This window comes from Epinephelus lanceolatus, chromosome 3 (assembly GCF_041903045.1).
Source record: "Epinephelus lanceolatus isolate andai-2023 chromosome 3, ASM4190304v1, whole genome shotgun sequence".
Taxonomy (NCBI): domain Eukaryota; kingdom Metazoa; phylum Chordata; class Actinopteri; order Perciformes; family Serranidae; genus Epinephelus; species Epinephelus lanceolatus.
In genome coordinates, this window is record NC_135736.1 from 15,620,132 (window position 1) to 15,641,416 (window position 21,285).

The 21,285-nt window shown below is 40.4% G+C and overlaps 1 protein-coding gene across 1 annotated transcript in view; it reads right to left on the reverse strand.

Annotated features, from left to right (window-relative positions):
- Positions 1-7,589: 7,589 nt before the first annotated feature.
- Positions 7,590-21,285, reverse strand: part of helz (helicase with zinc finger) — a 63,257-nt gene continuing 49,561 nt past the window's right edge. Inside the window, exons 25-33 of the mRNA XM_033623549.2 lie at positions 15,414-15,459; positions 14,243-14,430; positions 13,378-13,582; positions 13,161-13,243; positions 12,523-13,036; positions 11,068-11,344; positions 10,181-10,889; positions 8,208-8,499; positions 7,590-8,040 (exon numbers count right to left, since the gene is read on the reverse strand). Coding sequence (XP_033479440.2) covers positions 7,655-8,040; positions 8,208-8,499; positions 10,181-10,889; positions 11,068-11,344; positions 12,523-13,036; positions 13,161-13,243; positions 13,378-13,582; positions 14,243-14,430; positions 15,414-15,459 — 2,700 coding nt within the window. The 3' untranslated portion in view covers positions 7,590-7,654. The remainder of the gene's footprint in view (positions 8,041-8,207; positions 8,500-10,180; positions 10,890-11,067; positions 11,345-12,522; positions 13,037-13,160; positions 13,244-13,377; positions 13,583-14,242; positions 14,431-15,413; positions 15,460-21,285) is intronic.

Consider the following 21,285-nt stretch of genomic DNA (forward strand, 5'->3'; position numbering starts at 1 on the left):
TAGTCGTGGTAATGGATTTCTATATTCTTAGTCTTTCTTATGTTTTTGTCTTTTTCATTACATACGGCATCCACTTAAACAAGTTTTTGAATGCATTTTGTGTGTGCGTGTGTGTGTTATTTGCTATATGTTTGTAACCAAAATTAAATCTTGATAAGCTTTGGAAAACTTTTGTCTGAGATCTATTTGTATTATTTATTGTTTTCTTTACTTTCATGTAGCAAAGGATAGCCGTCACTGGCTCTCCTTTGGTGCCACATTTTCCTTTTTTGGTTACTTTAATTTGCACTTAAATTTATTTTCCACCTATACAACGTTACACTTTCATACATCAACTCAGCACACTACAGACCAGCTGACTGACCATTTCATACATTTAGTGAGCATATTGTTTATAAGTTCTGTTGACTGAAATTATCTCTCTAGTACACCTGTGTGCATTTCCCCTCTTTTATCATGGCCTATAAGAGCTGGATTGTGACAAAGGAGACGCTGCTGCTGACACTGTGACCCTTTCTAGGTAGATGGTGAAAAATGCTTTAACTATTTGTCATTGTCCCTGTCTAGTATATGAGGTATTTTTTTCTGAGACCACATAGTCTTGGCTTTTACATTCGAAGTGCTGAGGAGCCCAGAGCCTTCGAGACTCTCTAGGAAACTAGTTACCACTGAAAACTATCAATAATTCCTGTACACAGTAGGGCTGGGTGTCAGTACTCAATACCTTAAAGGTATAGACCGAAATAACCTTGAACCAAAGTAGTAGTACCAAAACTTTTCCAGCCAAATGATACCTGCATTTGTTATTTTTGTATAGCGATCTAGAAAAAAAAAAGTTTTGCTTGTAGCTAATACCCAAAACTTTCTTTGATTTAATGCGACGAAGTGATTGGCCAACTGCCGCAGTAGCTACAACCCATACAATTTGTGATGTGAAGTCAAGCGGGGTGTACTTGGCGGATCTGGCAGATCAGCATGCTAAACATTCTTAAGTATGGCTTTTACTTAGGACTTGGTATTATTCAAATAAGTCACATACCAGTACCCTAAAGCTGATAGATACCAATAGAGTACTTCTTTTGATACCTTTTTTTCTACTTCATTCAATACCCTTCATGTGATGAAAAGCATTCAGTTGTGTGAAATGCCTCTAGACACCACAGGTGTGTTGTAGAGCCATACTCACGGTAGTGAACCAGTCACACATTGCATTAAATCAAAGCATGCTTACAGTGATTGCCTGCAAGAAAACCATACAAGTAGTCATTTTTTCCTAGATCTGGGTACGAAAAGAATCAGATGCAGGTATTGTTTGACTGGATAAGTTTTGATAGTACTTGGAACTAAGTTTGTTCAAGTCCCAATACCGAGCCCTAGCTGCACTACACACCTGTGCATGCAAGTGGTATTTTACACAACTGAATGCTTCCATTGACACAATGGATATCGAAATAGGGAAAAAAAGGTTTCATATGAAGTCGTCTATTGTTATCAGTATCACTTTAAGGGTACTGGCGCCGGTTACACAAAGCACCTTAAGGGAAGTTTTTTCTTTACATCCAAGTTAAGGTTTCCTTTACATAAAATCGGTTGCACAAATGATCATTAAGTCTTCTCCTTAAGGTTTTCTTAAGTTTTTTCTCCTCATCTTGGTCTAATACTTATGACATTGCTTAAAATTCATTAAACTTTTGCTCAGAGGACCTTAGCTGCCCAAGTAAAGAAAAAAAACATGAGGTACGTATGACTGCATCTTAACGGCAACATGACTGAGTTAATAGTGATCAGTGAGGAAAATTAAGGCATCCTGAGCAGAACCTGATTGAACCTTTAATAATGAGCAATTGATTTTGCACATTAAATTTAACTGGAGGTCAATTAATAATTTAGAGTTGGAGGACTTGACTTTACGAGCTGCACTCTTCCAATATACAACTAATGATTGCCCTGTAGTTTTTACAACAGGATCTTTCCAATCAGTTACTGGCGAGGTATTCCATGTACACAAGTCAACGGTACACTGTGTCATTCACCAAGTCATGGTGATGTTCCCGTTCAAACATTGCAGTTTTCTCCCATGTCTTTCTTTGACTAAGGAAACCTTTTAACCTCCTGAGACCCTGTGTCCTCATGTGAGGACATCACATTTTGGGTTTACCTGACCTTATACTTCATTCTACTTAACTTAGACCTGTTGTCCTTGTTCGTGGACACTTTTTTGTGCCATCTAGTGGTAGCAAAACCACAATACACTAATCCATGTAAAAACAAGATGGCAGCCATCTATGCCAAGTCAGTCTGCAGCTGAACCCGACACAAAAGTGGACAGGGTCCAAAATCTGATTAAATTTCATGGTCGATACTTGTTTATGATTTAAAACATTAGTTTGATATGCCATACAAACTACCAATTTTAGCAACAGTAACAAGCTAAGACTCTGTTAATTAGAAAGTACTAGTTTGAGGACATTGGGACTTAATAATCACTGATAATGGTTAGTTTCTTATACTAATCAGGCCCTACTGATCCCAAATAGCTAGGAGAAATTAAAAATGATAAAACAACAGCTCAGGACTAGGGAGGTTAAGAGATTCTGTAGAACACCCTTAAGTAATTTCCTCGGCTAAGGAAAAGCTAAACCTTAAATGTCGTACTTAAGGCGCTTTGTGCAACCAGCCCCTGGTATCTTATTTTTTTTTAAATGATACACAGCCCTAGTAGACAGTGACCAAGCTGATGTATTCAATGAAGGCACAAAGGCTTCTCTATGTTACTACTGTGTGATGCAGAGGATGATAAAAACGAGGACAAAACTCAAGCAATTTCAATAAAAACACTTTAATAGAGAAACAAATAAAAAAGAAAATAAACCTTTGAAACACAGTCTAAATCCTTTATTATAACCACCACCAATTGAAATGAAGAAGAGTAAAACAGATCTATTCATTATTTTGTACCCACGAGGGAGGAACCAATGGGACTGGGAGGCTGGGAGAACAGGTGTGCCATTGATTCACTGCAGCGAGGGAAGAACAGAGGAGAGCAAACAGATAACAGGAAGAGATGTGGCGTTTATAGAAGGCTGAACACAGTGCTCTCTACTGGCTGGGCAAAAGGTTGCTCCCTTTCCATGTGCCACACACAAACAAGTTGGTTTCGCTTGCTTTAAAAGGCAACACAAATTTTGTTTGTTTTTTTAAGAGAATAATTCATAGGATGAGTATATATGGTGCAAAACTGGGTGATGAGAACAATTCAAATCCAACTTCATTACAAGAGTAGAGACCCTTCGTTTCACAGATTCTGTCAAACTCATTTTGGAAGCAAAGGACAAAAATGAAGCCTTAAAAATAAATCAGCAATGACAAAAATTTGTAAATAAAAATCCCTTTAAAATGTCTTTGGCTCAATCTCTTCTGCTTCAAAAATAAATAAAAGTGAAGAAGCGGTGAAATATTAGTATTGCACAACTTTAGAGATTAGCCAACGACTTTGCTCTGGGGAGAAATGATTCCCCAAACAAACAGAAGCTTCGTAAATACGACGCACACCAGGGAGCAACCTCAGCTTTAGCCCTGCTAAGTAACTGCAGGAAAAAAAAAAAAAAAAGAACTTACATGACCATTACATATTTGATTGACATGTTAGTAAAATATCATAATAGTTTTGTTGATAATGTCACAAGTTATTGTACACATCAAATAATATACCAAAATTTGACTCTGTAGGTTGAACAAAAGCTTTTTTTTTTCTTTTTCTTTTTCATTTTCTTCATCCACAAATCAATACAAACTGATAAAAACAGGGATAAAAACCAGCCAGGTCATCTCAACATGCATGAAAAGAAAAGTCTTCACATTAAAAAAAAAAAAAAAAAAAAAAAAAAAAAAATATCCATGTTGATTGTTGTACAGCGGTGAGAAAACAGAACAGGACAAATCCAGCAACATACACTTAAAAATATGTATTGTACAGTGAAATAAGTTCTCTTATAACAGCTGCAACACAAAGTCTCCTCTTTGTCAAATCAGCCAGACACCGTCTTAAAAAAACAGAAAAGAGAAAATCTAAAAAGTTACAACAAGATGTCGCAACTACCAACTGGGTTGTTGTTATCCATTTCTAGAATTATTATTATTTTTTTGTGAATTTGCATAATTAAAAAGGGCATACCTCTTCTTTGAACAGCTTCTACAAAATTGAGGCGCTCCCAAAGTTCTTGTTTGTAAATACCTAGAAAATGCATATTTACAAGTATGTGTTGTTCTCCGCTAAGTCAAAAAATCTGGACCTTCGAAATACAATGTCAAAACTTAAAACACGTACAAATAAAACCATGAAGCTCTCCGCTGACTGTTACAAACACATCTAAGTTATTAGTCGTGGGGTACTAGCTCTCTCAAGTCGTGACACTTTGAGAGATTTAACAGTGACTAACTGCCGTGTGGACGCCATGAGACGGCAGGGTGACATTATTACAATTTCATCAATTTGCAAATGGGGCAGTGGTGTTTCAACAATTAAAATTAATTACATAGAGCAGGACTGAGCACTGGATGACTGTTTCCAGTATTGCTTTCATTATAAAGGAAAAACCCTGGCAGATGTAGGATCAGCATCGTTTTTATATTTTACCTGCAAGGGCCTTCAGATCACCGGGGCCTCAGTGTGTAAGCAGTGAAACTCATGTGCATGTAAGCTGTGTGGCCTCCGTGTGTGTGAGTGTATGTGTGTGTCAACTAATATCAAGCAACTCACTGACTGGAGCTCAAACATGAATTGTCACTGTGTTATGTTCATCATGTGTTTTAGGTTGTGAGAAAAGAAAGTCACGTGAATGTCGCAAATGTAAAACTTGGTCAGAGCTTTTTCAATTAAAGGGTTAGTTCAGTATTTTTCAACATGGACCCTATTGCCCACGTTTTTGTGTCTAAGTAACTAATGGGAACATTTTTTAAAAACTGATCCAGTATTCAGTGAGAGCACTGCAGCCAGCAGCCTCGTAGAAGGCTGTAATGTAACCAATCAGGCTTATTCACCCATCAATTTACGCCCAATCAAAGTGCTTGTTTTTGCCACTGACAGGCTCTTTTATCAAAGAGTAAGATCCTTTTTATTTAACAGGAAAGAGCTCCAACATCGTAATCGCCAAGCCCACCAGACTCCATTTAAAAAAAGAGAAATTTAAGTGTGTATAGAGCCAGCATACTTTCACATCTAGCTGGGTAAATTAAGGGTTTATTTCAACCAAACCAAAGTTGGTGATTGTTGGAGCAGTGAAAAACAAACCAAGTGGGCTATTGTGAGTTTTATTTTTCTCCTGTTGACTTTGAATCAAGTGTGTTTTACTATGATGAAATAACCGTTTATCTATATGGAGTCTGGTGGGTTTGGTGATAGTGATTTTCGGGCTGTTTCTGGTCTTTAACAAAAAAGGTCTCTTCAATAATCTTGTCAGACACTTATAATAATAATTTGAATAATAATCTGAAACTTACACTTTAAGTAGACATTACAGTGCGCAAATGCCCCGAGTGTTACACTGCATCCTGTAGTGTCGCTCAGTACTGAACCAATTCCAAGTTTTTTTGTTCCCATCAGTCACTTTGATACAACAACATAAAATAGGGTCCAGGTTGAAAAATATCAGACTTACCCTTTAAAACAGAGGAAATGAGATTAATCTACTGCTTTAATATTAATTAATATATTAATCAGATCAGACTGAAAAACAGCGAATAATGTAATTCTCTGAATGACCAGGAACAACGTGCACGACATTACTGATTCATTCTTATTATGCACAGTCTAAAAAACAGACACTTTGACAGTCACACGATTTTGAACAAATTATTGTATAGTAACTTTTACTGCGTTACTTTTTTGGTTAAATCTCTGAGTGTTGAAACAGATGGAGGATGTGTTTGCTTTGCATTTCCTAATGTGCACAGAAAAAAATATTAGTGATACGGAAATGCTTTTCACTTATTATGGCCAATGATCAATGTTTCTGTTACAACCTGAAGCAAATATTAGCTCATGGGAGAGATATATGATTATTGTTTATGATAAGGTTCCACAGATTAATGGATTGTCTTACAGAGAAAATTATCTTTGGGCAGTCTGGCTCATTTTATGAAAAGTCATCTAGAAACTGGGAAATTCTGACTGAAAAGCATCTGGGACCAACAGTGTGTTAAGAGCATAGACAGCATTAACAATCAGAATAATACACAGTCCGCTCTTTGCTACACTGATGACATCTAGGCCATTTAGGATAAAATCAAAAACCTCCAACACTGGTGAATTACTGATGTGTATTTTTAAATGTCAGGGTATTTACTGTGATTCTACAGTTTCAATATACTTCAGATTTAACCAAAAAATACTGACAGTTCACGTGTTCAAAAACGTCTGGCAGTGTTCATCACACCCTCGGCTTCAACTTACCAATCGTGACACACCACTCTGACCTCACCACTCTCTCTTCACTTTCACAAACCTTCAGAGTACTGCAACCTTTTCAAAACAAAAAAAGCTTAATGTCAATTCTAGGCACAAAAAATAAAAACTCATTTCATATCCCCAGCAGATTTTGAAACATCTCCATGGTGAAAGATTTCTGTTTACACAAACAAAAAGAAATAAAATAAAATGACTGAGCATCGGCCACAAGCGAAGCAGTTTGGGATATTCTTATCATAGAAAGCGACGTCTGGTGTTCTCTGATCCTTAACACAAACAAAGGAGGAATGACATGTTGTTGCTATTTTGACATTTTCACACTGTATCTACTGTTGCTGATGAAACGTTGGTGAAAAGTAAAATACGCAATCAATATTTGTATTGTTATTTTTCAGTAAATAATCACATTTACTACTAACTCACAAAAGATAATTCCCAGCTATTCCCAGGGTGTCTAAGAATTAAGGATCAGAAGCCAACAAACAGAAAATAATTCATAATGCAAATGCTAGCATGATACAGGAATTTAAGGACATGTCTGTGGCATACAATTCAGTCTTTTATTTTCTTTATATTTACAGATTAGAGGAAAATTTATCTACTTCTATACACTGTTCCATGTAGTTTCTGCGTCAGTTGACCACTTAGCTTTTGTCCGTTACCACGACTACAGTAGTATGAAAATCAAGACGTAACGTCCACTCAAAACTGAAGAATACAAAATGATAAAAACTTCAACATACTTATTTAGTAACCAACAAAACCAACTTCAATAAGGAAAAATATGCAGGTAGCTAAGTGGTCAACCAACTCTTGCCTTTTTTTATTTTTATTTATTTATTTTTATTTTTTTTTTTTATAACTTTTTTTAGCATTACGTACATATACAAGTGTAGATAATATAAGTATATATTCATATATACATAATGAGTATGTATATATACCAGTAATGCATTCATTATATATACTTATTTTCTTCACAGATATGTGAAACAGGAGAAAAGATGACTGTTACAAATAAAAAGTTAAAATGAAACAAAATGCAGAAAACAAACCTACTGATAGAAACAATTTGTAAATGCACTTTGCACTATTTTTTTGTTTGTTTTTGGAACTGTTTTGCTTTTTTTTTGTTTCGTTTTTTTTGTTTTTTTATTTCATCACTTACTTATTATATGGGAGAGACACTCATTTAAAGTAGGAATAGTACCCATTGCTACCATTTGAACTTCCTATACTCAGCTCTTGTAGGAGGGACAGGGGGTCGCTGTTCTTTTTGACCTGTTCAGGGCGAACAGCTCGGGGTTTGGGTGGAGCGCGGAGGGCGCTGGCATAGGACATGGTGGGTGGTTTGTTTAAATTTGGAGCTCCCTGGCTGGCTTCTGTGGGAGCCTGTGGCGGTGGCGGCGGTGGCGGCTGCTGCTGCTGCTGCTGCTGCTGCTGCTTGTTATTGGGCATGAGAGGAGGAAACTGTCCAAGGTGCTGAAGGGAATTGAGGGAGTGTGGGTGTGGCTGCTGTGCTGCTGTGGCCTCGGCCTTCACCTGCTCCTCCGTCTGACGAAGGGCCTTGGAAGCTGCCAGATCCAGAAGCAGACAAAAGCAAAAAATAGGAAGGGTGCCCCAGAAAGATAAGAGGTAAGTAAGACTTGGTTGGAACATGATAAAACGTTCTCAAAATTAACAAAACAACTCTTTGCAAAACAACATGCTGCCTAACAAAAGCCTATCTGCTGATACTTACCCAGAAGGTCCCGGTGATGAGCAAGTGTGCCGGCTCCGTTACATGGAATGTTCTGGAACGGACCGGGACCCCCACCGTTACTGGGCCAGAGGTCATGTGAGGGGTAACTGTAGGGGGCGTGTGGGTGCTGATGATGCTGTATGTGCGGATGAGGGTGGTCCTGGGGGTCTGATGTGCAGGGCTGGGGCTGCTGGGACAGGGCATTGTGGGCGTTGGCTGGAGACGATTCATCTGGGTAGCTGGAGGAGATGCGCCGCTGATAGAGGGGCCGGCCTGGACCTCTGGGTTCATACTGCGAAGACAGTAAAGGTGGATAAGAAAGAGAAAAGGTTGACAACCATAGATGCAAAAGGAGAACTGGCGGCCATTCCTCTTTTTTTATTGATAGGGCAGCCAGAGATACAGAAAAGGAGAGGTCTCCCCAATAGGTGGTCATTCCTATTGAAGTTGCTCAGTGGCCTACGAAGCCAAAAGAGTTGCAACTTCCATGTGTAAAATTACCCTAATCTTCTGTAATTCTTCTGCATTGTTGGGTCCATAAAGCAGATGCACTACAGACTTTCGCAGGCTTAGCAGCGAACTTTCTATTTAACCTTCTGCTAATTTGAATAGGGACAACATGATTTAATTGTGTGGCTCCTCCTGACTTTCAAAATGTCATCAGACCAAATGGATCAAATCGTGTGAAACTAGTCATTCTGCTGGGCTTGTGACGCTCAAAACAATTCATCCACTGAATTACAGACATCTCTTTCACAATCGATGGGAAAAATTAATTTTGGGCCACAACCTGGAAGTTGTAATTCTACAATTTGGCCACTATGTAAAGTCTGGCGCTGCTCCTGGGGGCTTTTTGAGAGGCGAAACAAAGACTGACAGGATGTTGGGCAAAATGACCTTAAGAATAAAAGTGGCATGCAGATCTAAAGAAGCAGTTGTCTATAAACATCTTTTAGCGCTTACTGACACAGTGATGGATGCGTAAATGAAATTAAAAAAACACTTGTCAAATAGCTATTATATGTATTTTATATTCTGCACCCTTGCTGTGCACAGAGCACCTCCTTGTTTCATAAAGATCAAAGACCCACAGTATTAATATAACTAGTCCCTCTAGTGCAGGTCTTACTTATTTATTAGATCTTATTTGCCACTAATAGAAACAAGACAGAGCAAACAAGTGTTTATCGTATGGTAAGCACATATCCACAATCCATTTTCTCCTTGTAATACAACATTTAAGCTACACATCTTGATATTCATTCTGCATCTCTATCAAATGTGAAAATTTGATGCTAAGTATCCACATTTGCCTGTCAGCACACAGCATTTAGATTTCATCAGAAACTTTAACATCTCAACTTCAAGCAACATTTAAATACAGGTGCGCATTTGAGAAAAGACAGACTCGGCTAATCCCATCATCATGCATACAGCTGTACCTTTACCATTACAGTATTTTTGACAGGTGATGCATAATTTCCCGCATTTACAGAGGCTGTCAGACAGGTAGAAAGTTAGAAAGAGTGATGAAACAAGCTCTTTCTCTGGTGCATTTTAAAGCAATAATTTAACCCCGTTAAAGGGTTTTTTTTTGGGGAGTTTTTCCTTATCCGCTGCGAGGGTCATAAGGACAGAGGGATGTCGTATGCTGTAAAGCCCTGTGAGGCAAATTGTGATTTGTGATATTGGGCTTTATAAATAAAATTGATTGATTGATTGATTGATTGATTGATTGATTAATTTGGACTAAACATGGAGTGCTCATTTTTGTAGTGACTTCTACATGTGACTTTGAGCGCTAAACAAGCAGGCCATGTCAAGCCTGGCTCGGAGCTTGTTAGTTCCTCAAAATACTATCCGGGATGTTAAGGGATCTACAGGTATACAAGTATGTTCCGCCTGCACTGAAGCATGGAGATTTATAAAACCTAAGGATCCAAGCAATACTCCAAAGAAAGGAATAAACTTGCCTCATCTACATTGTGAAGGGCTGTGGCTGCTGATGTTCTGGGGGACAGAGGGTGGTAGGACTCCTGGTCTGGACCTTGATTCTGTTGGTGTTGCTGCTGCTGTTGTTGTTGTTGTTGTTGTTGTTGTTGTTGTTGTTGCTGTTGTTGCTGCTGCTGTTGTTGCTGCTGCTGCTGCTGTTGCTGGTGCTGATGGTGATGGTGAAGTTGCATCAGGTGGACTTGCTCCTGTCTGCTGGGGTGAGCCATGATGGGCAGTCCGTAAGGAAGGCCGTGGCCCTGGTTCCCCAACAGGTGATTCTGCTGCGGTGGGCTTACTGATGCAGCTCCGCCATGAGGCCACTGGGCCTCTTGCAGAAGGTATTTGACCTGGGAGGGAGGGGGGCTAGCAGAGTGGGCTGGTGGCTGGTGTGGGTAGCTACCAGTATTATACAGGGGGTTCCCTGGGTGTTGCTGCTGCTGCTGCAGAGCTGGGTTGTTTAGAAGGTTGTCACTGAGGAGGTCGCGGCCTGCATCATGGGAGTAAGGTCCTGATGGGAAAGGGCCAGCATGATTGGAGGTGGCAGCTAAGGAGGATGACGGGTCACCTGAGGCACGGGACTGGGACTGGCGGTACTGGAGGAGACGAGACTGAGGTGGGGGCTGCATCTCAGCTGCGTCCCTGGGTTCAGGCTGTTCCTGTGGGGGCATCTCTCTCAAGAGGCCAGGGTATCTGGGAAGTGATACATTGACACAGCAATAGTTATGATGCAAGTCCAATTTCAAGCAGTACACCAAATTTTTAATCCCACACATTATTTTCAATGTTCAATAATAAAACTGTAACGTTTCTGTAGTACTGATTTACCAAAAAATCAAAAATGTCAATACAGGCTAGTGCTAAGTCTAACCTGTTGAAAGGTGGCCCAGTGGAGGCAGGAGTAACAGCGTCATCCTCCATGTTGGCACTAAGGCCCCAATTAGCTGCCCGAAGCAGCTGATGGGGGAAGCGAGCCATGCCGGGCTGAGCGAGGTGGGCGAGCTGTTGGGGCAGAGGGAAGGCGACGTTACCCTGTAGAAAGTGTCCCGCCGTCTCTCCCCACTGGCCCAGTCTGGCCGCCTGCTGTTGCTGCTGTTGCTGCTGCTGCTGCTGGCTCAGGGCCTCTAAAGCCAAGGGACCCTGGAGGTCTGAAAGGTAAACCATGCCATTAGTTTTGGAGTCACTGGTGGTGTCCTCATATCTCAGTGGGCTAAGGTACCATACACTATTAAGTTTAGGTTATTGTTGAACTGATTCACTATGAATTATTATCTATAACAGTGAATGTTTCGATACATTTCTACACACTGCTGTTCAACAGTTTGGAATATCCTGCGCATTAAAAGTGCTTTTTTTCGCCACTGACCAGTTCAGATCGCCAGTGCTAATGAGTGGAGTCAGCTGTCAGTCAGTGTTGGAGCAGAGAGGGGGAGGGCTGCCCCGCTGGGTACTGTAAGTGAGTATGTGTGTATGAAGTGTGTGTTTTTTCGCATTTGCCCCGTTACCGTTTTAGCTCGTTTCGCGGCTCCGGCTGCATCCACCTCCCTCAATTCTGAACCAATTTTAGAACGAATCATATGTGTGCATATGATTCACGAGTGGTACCCATGAATCATATGCACACATACACATGGGGAAATAGGGCCCAGGTTGAAAAATACTGAAGTTGTCCTTTAATCAGCGGGCCATAAGCTCAGTCACCTTTGTGTTACCTCATTCTGTGATAGAAAGTGACTTATCAGATATTTGTTTAAAACAAGATTTAAGATTATTACTTTTATTTAATTCAACAATCAACTAACCAGCATTTATTTGCAAATTTACATCATCAAAGAGAGATAATCAAATACACTATTGAATAAAACAGCAAAAAAGGCCCCCTAATTCTGGAGCACTGCTTTAATTCTCTTTGTGATGTGCTATCCAATATACAATTCTTATCTCAGAGGAGAAATGATTTCACTGAGGAAGAACACATTGCTTGAGCAGAACAATAAACAACACTAGCTCTCCCACAGGCCAAATACAACATGAGCGAATGTAAAAGTAACAATGCATCTAGATGAACTTCAAGAGTGGGTGAAGGCAGCTACTTATTAGCCTCCCAGAAAAAGAAGGATCTTCCAAAATAAGTCAGATTATTGGGATATGAACTCCTTTTGAAGTAAAGTTGAAAATATTGAACTTCTTTTAAATTTTTTTTTAAAATATATGAATATATATCATTAATTTGTGCAAATCTTGACTAAACAGCAATGTACAAGTCAAGAAAAAGCTTGTCTAACAACCTAACAAAAAAAAAAAAAAAAAATGCTGCTACACTCACCCAAACTATCTCCCAGGCTTCCATCCTGTGCGTCCTCCCCAAAGCTGCTGACCCTGTTATGCTGTGAGAGGCCTGGGTGGTGCCCCCCTGGGTGACCCATTGGAGTCCTAATGGAACTACTCATCTCCTCCACCCCTCCAGGCTCCGGCCCATCCAAAGTGGGAGACTGGACAGCTCTGTGAGGGGGTATTGGGCCACTGAAGAAGGAAGCGTTGTGGCTTCCACCTGTGTAGGCAGGGCTGAGCTGTTGTTGCTGCTGTTGACTCTGTTGGGCCATCCCTGGGTGCTGAGGCTGGTTGACCCGATAAGGAAGCCTGGAGACTGGATACTGTGGAGGGAAGGCTCTTCCACTGGCAGGATGTGGAGGAAAAGCTGGGTTGGGTGGTGCCAGGTGGTAGTTGAGGGGTCTTTGGGCAGCTGACGGATCTTTTCGATGGAGCAGCGCATTGGGAAATCCGACTAGCCCGTCTGACTGCGAGTCCAGACTTCGACTTTGGCCTGTGTCTAAATCTCCCTGTACCAAAAAATAATCAAAAATCCAAACAACATGAGCAAAGACTTGTGGCCCTACATAAAATAAACAAGTTTTCTTTTGGCAAAAACATTAAAAATGAAATGCAAAAATGTCAACAACTTGCCTGTTTTTCCTTCATGTCTGCGGTTTTCCTCTCTGGTGTCTGAAGACGGCTCTGTTCTGACTTTGGACATCCTTCTAATTTACCTAAGAAGTCAAACACAAAAATAAATGTATTACCATATACCGGGCTATTTCAGTTCTTTCTATTTAATGGCATTTAATAATAGATTTCGTGATTTTGGGTGGTTGCTTGGTGAGGTAATTAAAATAAAGTGCACCATTTCTGATAGGGTCTGCCTGTAGCTCCTTGTCAGGGCTGGGCTGGCCCATTCCTAGAGGAGAGGGATGGGCCACCCCACTGTAAGGGATGGGGGAGCCTCGATTCTGGGCTTGCAACAGATTGAAGTTGTAGGCCATGGCTGCTGGGTGGCTCATGATGCGAGGGTCCACAGCAAAGCGATTCTGGTAACCTGGCCACGGCAACTGAGGAAATAAAAACACAGACTGACATATTATTGATCAAGACACCATGGCAGATGATAGGGGGATGAACACACACAGTTTATAATGGCAATTACAAACTGAACCATATAACTATGGTGGGTCTAAAAGTTTGCATTCACTTGCAGCAGCTGCTCCTCTTTGATCTGATCAGCTTTAAATGGATGAAGAAATGAATTATCCACCCTGGGAGTCTCTATTGCTACTGAAAGAACTCATGGTGTGCTCTGCATGCGCTGTGTTCATGGACCCACAAAAAAACCTGAATTTAGAGAAGTGACACAGAATGATACAAAGGGACATACAGGGTTTTTTTTTTTCTTAAAGAAAGTTTGTCTGTCCTTCCGTAAGAATTCTTGAATTATGGTAAAAACGTGTTTTGTGAGGTCACATTGACCTCTGAATACCAAAATCTTCATTCTTGAGTCCAAGTGGAAGTTTGTGCCAAATTTGAGGTAATTTCCTCAATGTGTTCTTGAGATATCGATATTTTACCTATTTTCTTAGAGGTGCAACCTTACACCTTTTCGTTTTAACAAAAGCAAAATTGACAGAATCCTCTGCAGTAGTTGAAACATATGTTTAAGTATAATTTCTTACACATTACATCTGTGAGTTTGTTACCAAAAGCAGGAAACTTACAGGCAGGGGCATGGACATGACCATGTTTCCACCATACACAGCTGGGACGTAGAGGATACTGGCGCCTGTATGTGGATCTATCCTCTGAACAGGACTGGGTGATTTGCCCATGCCAGCTGGTGTGCTACCCAAGGGTGGTGTGAATGCCCGAATAGGGTTTCCCATCAGCACAGCTGGGTTGGGTTGGACTGCAATGAGAGAAGATGGCATGGTGATATAAGTCAATGCAAATAGTTCCTAACCTTAATGTGATGACAGATTGACAGTAGGTGACACACAAGCCCAGACATATCTAACTATTCATAGCTTGAAAAATGTTAGATAACAACCTGTATGATTCTATCAGAGGAGAGCAACATATGAAAAGATGATGGCCAACCTGTATTAAAGGAAGAGGTGATTTGCTTAGATTTCATTTGAGTTTTTTTTCAGTGGAGGATAATGTAGCTGGCTGACAATTTGCAGTGGGTGAAACAAACTGATTGTCTTCCTGTAGTAAGCATCGTATTGACTCCTCGCTGTGCTGTTCAAGGCTGCATCGCACTGACGGCTTCAATAGCCTCAGGCCTTCATGCATCCATCTGGGCTGCTGCATTAGACTGGCTCATATCAAGCTGTCGAGATGTTTGCTTGTTTGTGTGTACGGAGGCAGAGGAAGAAGAGACAACAGAAACTTCCACTGTTGCTCTGTTGTAAGACCTGACCATAATATAGAGAACATACAGTGATAAGGACAGAAACGTTATGTGGATGGATTTATTTCTAGATGTGTTTGTATGTGTCAACACCATCGCTGTTTTAGTCCATTTCAACTACTGCTAAGAGGACAGTGACTTTTTCCTGTGGTGGACTATACAGCAGTAATATATACCTTTCTAGGATAAGTCTCAAATTTGGCCTGCATTTGATTTCTTTTCCTTTCCTTTATCTACATCCAGGCAAGCAAACATTATCAGCAATGAGCTACAACATAAAACCCTTAAAGGTCGTAAAAAATTGCCTTTGATTGTAATCTGCTTCTGCATATGCACCACAGTGCAGGTTGAGTTACTGACAAAGAACAGAAAGCAAGAGAAAAAGTCCTGAATCCAATATGCAAATTTTATAAAACAATACTGTTTGATATTTAGATAATCAACACGGCTAAATACTAACAGTATGATACACTCACCATATCCTTCAGGTGGAAGGTGTTCTGTGTGGTTTGCATGTTTCCCCTGTAAGACAAAAGAATCATTAAAAAAAACCATAAAGCAAGACTATGAATTCCCAAAGGCCAATTGAGTAGAAAAGAGTGTGTGGTAAATACCAGATCCTGGCAACTGTAAAGCAATGTAGGTAATGTACAGCAGCTGCAGTATGGTACTGACTGTCCCTCACCTGTTACAACAGCTATAGTGGCATCACTTCAGAGATGAGGCAGGAGTTTAACAGGCTAGCAGAGAACAGCTAATGAATCCATTATATCAATGTATGATGCAGGCACATTCTGCTCATAAAGAACAGGCATATACAATTTAACAATATATATGATACAATAGTGCAAATGGGTACATAGGAGCAACAAATTAAAAGAATAGTAAAAGAGAGCACATCTTATAAAAATGGTAGTTTCCTGATACAGTCACACTGTGTTCACTGCCTGTACAGCAAAAGGAATAAAGGACTTCTTACATATGTTCTGACTGGCTCTAGGGATCCTAAATCGATGCCCAGACAGGAGCAGCTCAAACTGTGAGTGTAACAGATGTGAGGCAACGGAACTCATATGTTTAGCTTTCCTGTGTACGGCATTGTCAGTTATATTGCTGAGTTGTTTCTGTGACTTGCCAATCACCTTCCCTGCAATGTTGACAATCTTGGGGAACTTGTTTGTGCTCCTTGCTCTCAGGTTGCCATACTAATGTCAAAAAATTAAAATGCTTTAAACCAGGCTTCTGTATGTTATTTCAAGTATGTGCTGGCTAACACTGAAACTCTTCAGCTTCCTGATCAAAAGTGCCACATTTAATTAATTACATATTAGAAATTGTTGCACTGTCCTGATAAAAGTTAGCCACAGGACTTATTCAGTTCCATGCCATATCTAATCTAAAGACAGGCTTCCTACGACTGTGTCCTGTAACGCAATCTTGAAATCGAATTTCTCAAAATCAGATCACAAGTGGACAGCGCTAAAGTGTAGATGCACTGTGATCCAATCAGTCAAACCACATGCTGATGTGGTCTAGGATGCATGTGACCACATATCTTGTGCAGTGTAAACACTAATGCGTCCTGGCGCATATGTGACAAGGACTTCATCATCAATGCAGGACGTGGTGGTTGTTTCGGTGACAGCGCGTTAACGCTCTATAACATGCCCTTTAATCGATGAGTTGTGAGGAAATGTGGCGTGACCATCTGTTGTCTTGCCCTACGAATGCAGACGTGTTGGATTCTGTTGACAGCGATATCTCCAGCTGTACAGACAAAACCGCTAACATGACCGGGAAGAGTGTGGACATAATAACTGTACGTGGGGCCCTACGTAGACAGTCCCAAAATCTGAACACAAGTGGTTAACTAGAGATGCGTGATAGACACAGGTTGGTGTACTGTGATGCATCTCGGCTGTCCACTTGTGTTCGGATCACTGAAAGGCCTATTAAAACCAAGTGTAAACAGGGTCACAGTTCCATCTAAGTACAGCTTCCCAGGTATTCCAATTACACCCAAAGCTTATGCACTCACAAAGCCCCCTAATACAGTATAGACAGGTTAATAAATGTCAATGGAGAGGCAGTGTATCTGACACACTGTCTTCCTCACCATGATCGCCTCACTTGTACGCCACAGATGTATTTTAGAAAACTATGCCATCACCGGCCAAGGCCTCATACTACCTAGAGTATGCCTCCGTCCTGGAGAACTCCGCTGTCAAAAATCTATCAAAATCATATGAGAGCCATACAACTGCATCGGGAGACATATTATTTAATAACACGCATGGTCAGTGAACTTAATTCTGAATCAATTTTGCGACTACATTTTTGTTTTTCATGCTACAACGAGTCAACATATCTGCCAAGACAGATTTACTCCTTCTACCACTAGATGAGAACAACCAAACTCCCTTGCTGTTCCTCCTGGGGGCTTCACAATACAGCTCCATCTACTATAGTGTACACAGTGAGCCTGAACTGAATCCTGATCAATGCTGACACACACACACACACACACACACACACACACACACACACACACACAAGTACTCATGTGGGGTTGCACGTGCAAACACAAACCTATACATACTTGCATACACACAGACAGACAGACACACACACACACACACACACACACACACACACAACACTGGGCTCTCATGAGATCTTCCCATACCTGAGTTAAGGTGGACCATATCTCTTGTATTATTCATCATTACAGGCAGGCATACACAACAATCTACTTTGAGCTTTTTCAGCGGCTGGTTTCGTTGCACGTAGTCTCTCCCAGTTGATTTTGGTGTTAACAGATAGTCCTTGACAGTTGCTTCCTTGGAGGAGGCAGAGATGAATGACATCCTCCGTTTCATGAGATTCACTCTGTTGCTATGCTGATATTACATAAAGCTGGTATTATTTACCATTCAGATAAGGGGTGCCAGTCACATTACTAAGAAAGCAGAGCAGTCTTTGGTACAAGGTCCATATTTTCAGGTATTTTAGCAAGCAGTCCTGAACAAAAGATGGAAAACAATTATCTGAAACAAGATAGCAGCACCTAAACAAAGACTGAACATAACCGAACTGATCTGTTGGAGTAATGTTGTAATGTGCTGCTGGTATTTTGCAGACCGAACATGTTAAAAAGTAAAAGTAAAGGCCTTTTCTTGAGCAAAATAAGACTTATTCTGCAAACTAGACATATGGAGATATGGCTGCAAATGCAGATATTCCAGTATTAGACGACTGCAAATATTGAAAGACATCCTGACTTTGGTGAAACCACCCGACAGAGTTCAGGTACCAACTAAAAAATAAGTTCAGTGAACAAAGTCAAATATGCCAGGGCTGTTCCTTTCCTGCCAGCCTCACACAAACCATAGCCAATGTTTACTGGTCCTGAAAATATGGTTATAATTGCGAGGCAGCATGTCCTCTAGCTTGAACTTAGGAACAGCCAAACTACAATGTCACAAACAAGAGAAATATCAAATAGTCTAACTCCACATGTAAATAGGTTTCACCTTTAGTGCTGCATGACATAATGACCAAATATAAAACTGCTATAACTAATGTAAAAGTCACCCTCTGCAGAATGATCTTGTAACTCATACACCAAAGATGTCATTGTGTAGCATGTAGTGTTTCATGTGAGTGTGATCCCCTTCTTGAAACTGACTGTGGTCTGATATAATGTTGCAGAAGCTGCTTTGCTTGGCTGCTATTTTAGGTTGTAACATTAACTGAGCAATGCCAGACACACCAGGCTGAAAATGGTGCCCATCGTCTAGCGCTGTGATTATTTGATCTAGTCATAGATGCGCTGCTGCAACATTTCCTCTGAGAGGTATGAGTTGAATAGTGACAATGACCAACATGGATGTTTCTCAACATTTATATCATAGGAGCAAATTTCTCAAACAGCAGGGGGTCTGCTGAGATTGAAAACATTGCTAACCGGATCTTAAAAATACTAGATGACTGTACACTGGCTGTTAAACAGTGGATTTGTGTGCTTGCAAGGTTGTGTTATTTACCCTATCCGTCAAACAAAAAGCAAAAGGAGACAGTGGCTCCAGTTTGTCTCCGTAAAACTCCTTTGAGTGTCAAAGTGCAGTGGGATTTTGCATATACAGTCAGGTCCATAATTATTTGGACAATGATACAGTTGTCGTCATTTTGGCTCTGTACACCACCACAATGGGTTTTAAATGAAACAATAAATACCTGCTTAAAGTGCAGACTCTCAGCTTTCATTTAAGGCTTTTTTCAAAAATGTAGTATGAACTGTGTAGGAATTACAACCATTTCTTCACACAGTCCCCCAACTTTAAGGGCTCATAAGTATTTGGACAAACTAACATAATCATCAATTAAACAGTCAGTCTTAATACTTGGTTGCAAATCCTTTACAGTCAATGACTGCCTGAAGTGTTGGACACATAGGCATCATCAGATGCTGGGTTTCTTCCCTGGTGATGCTCTGCCAGCCCTTTACTGCAGCCGTCTGCACTTCCTGCTTGTGTTTTGGGTGTTTTGCCCTCAGTTTTGGCTTCAGCAAGAGAAACGCATGCTCAGTTGGATTCAGGTCAGATGATATGACTTGACCATTGCAGAGCATTCCACTTCTTTGCCTTAAAAATGTCTTTGGTTGCTTTTGCAATATGCTTCAGGTCAATGTCCAACTGCACTGTGAAGCATCGTCCAATGAGTTTTGAAGCATTTGGTTGAATCTGAGCAGATAATGTAGCCCCAAACACTTCAGCTTTCATCCTGCTGCTCTTCTCAGCAGTCACATCATCAATAAATACAAGAGAACCAGTTCCACTGACAGCCATACATGGCCATGACATAACAGTACCTCCACCATGCTTCACTGATGAGGTGGTGTGCTTTGGATCATGAGCAGTTCCTTCCCTTCTTCCTTCTCTTGTCTTCCCATCATTCTGGTAGTTGATCTTTGTTTTATCTGTCCATAGTATGCTGTTCCACAACTGTACAGGCTTTTTAGATGGTTTTTGACAAACTCTAATCTGGCCTTCCATTTTTAAGGCTAACCAATGGTTTGCATCTTGTGATAAACCCTCAGTATTTATTCTAGTGAAGTCTTGTCTTGCTTACAAGAGCAGCAGGATGAAAGCTGAAGTGTTTGGGGCACCATTATCTGCTCAGATTCAATTAAATGCTTCAAAACTCATTGGACGATGCTTCACAGTGCAGATGGACATTGACCTGAAGCATATTGCAAAAGCAACCAAAGACATTTTTAAGGCAAAGAAGTGGAATGTTCTGCAACGGCCAAGTCATATCATCTGACCTGAATCCAACTGAGCATGCGTTTCTCTTGCTGAAGCCAAAACTGAGGGCAAAACACCCAAAACACAGCAGGAAGTGCAGACGGCTGCAGTAAAGGGCTGGCAGAGCATCACCAGGGAAGAAACCCAGCATCTGATGATGCCTATGTGTCCAACACTTCAGGCAGTCATTGACTGTAAAGGATTTGCAACCAAGTATTAAAACTGACTGTTTAATTGATGATTATGTTAGTTTGTCCAAATACTTATGAGCCCTTAAAGTTGGGGGACTGTGTGAAGAAATGCTTGTCATTCCTACACGGTTCATACTACATTTTTGAAAAAAGCCTTAAATGAAAGCTGAGAGTCTGCACTTTAAGCAGGTATTCATTGTTTCATTTAAAACCCATTGTGGTGGTGTACAGAGCCAAAATGATGACAACTGTATCATTGTCCAAATAATTATGGACCTGACTGTATATATGACATAGTTTCGGTTCTCAACAGCACACTCCCTCTGTCAGTAAAGCAGGGATGTGTAGTGCGCTCAGGATTCAATCAAAGACATTGTAGGTTGTTGGAATAAAGATGCAAGAAAGATTGTAATGAAAGACACACATGCAAGAATACGTGCTATGAGAAAATCACTCAAGTTTGACTTAATACCAAACATTTCATTTCTTCCTGACACCAAGCCAAGTATCACTTTTGATTTAATGACACATGAAAATAAGTGATATATAATTGTTTCTAAAAAGTGGCAATTGTTCTTGTAAATCCTCCCTCCCCAATTAAAATGACGCTAATTGTGCGAAAGCTGGAACTACAAAAAGCTTTTTAATGTGAGACATATTTTACAAGTAACAAGTGTCTCAGTTTTACGTACTCGCACCAAAACACCATCTGTGTCAGAAAGCAGCACTTCACAATGTGAAGTCAACTGGAGCATATATATCTGGTAAAATGGATGCCAAACAGTAAACATGATGCGTGCTTTCTGATGAAATTAATGTGTTTTCCAAGTAATTGCATCTGCAAATTGTAT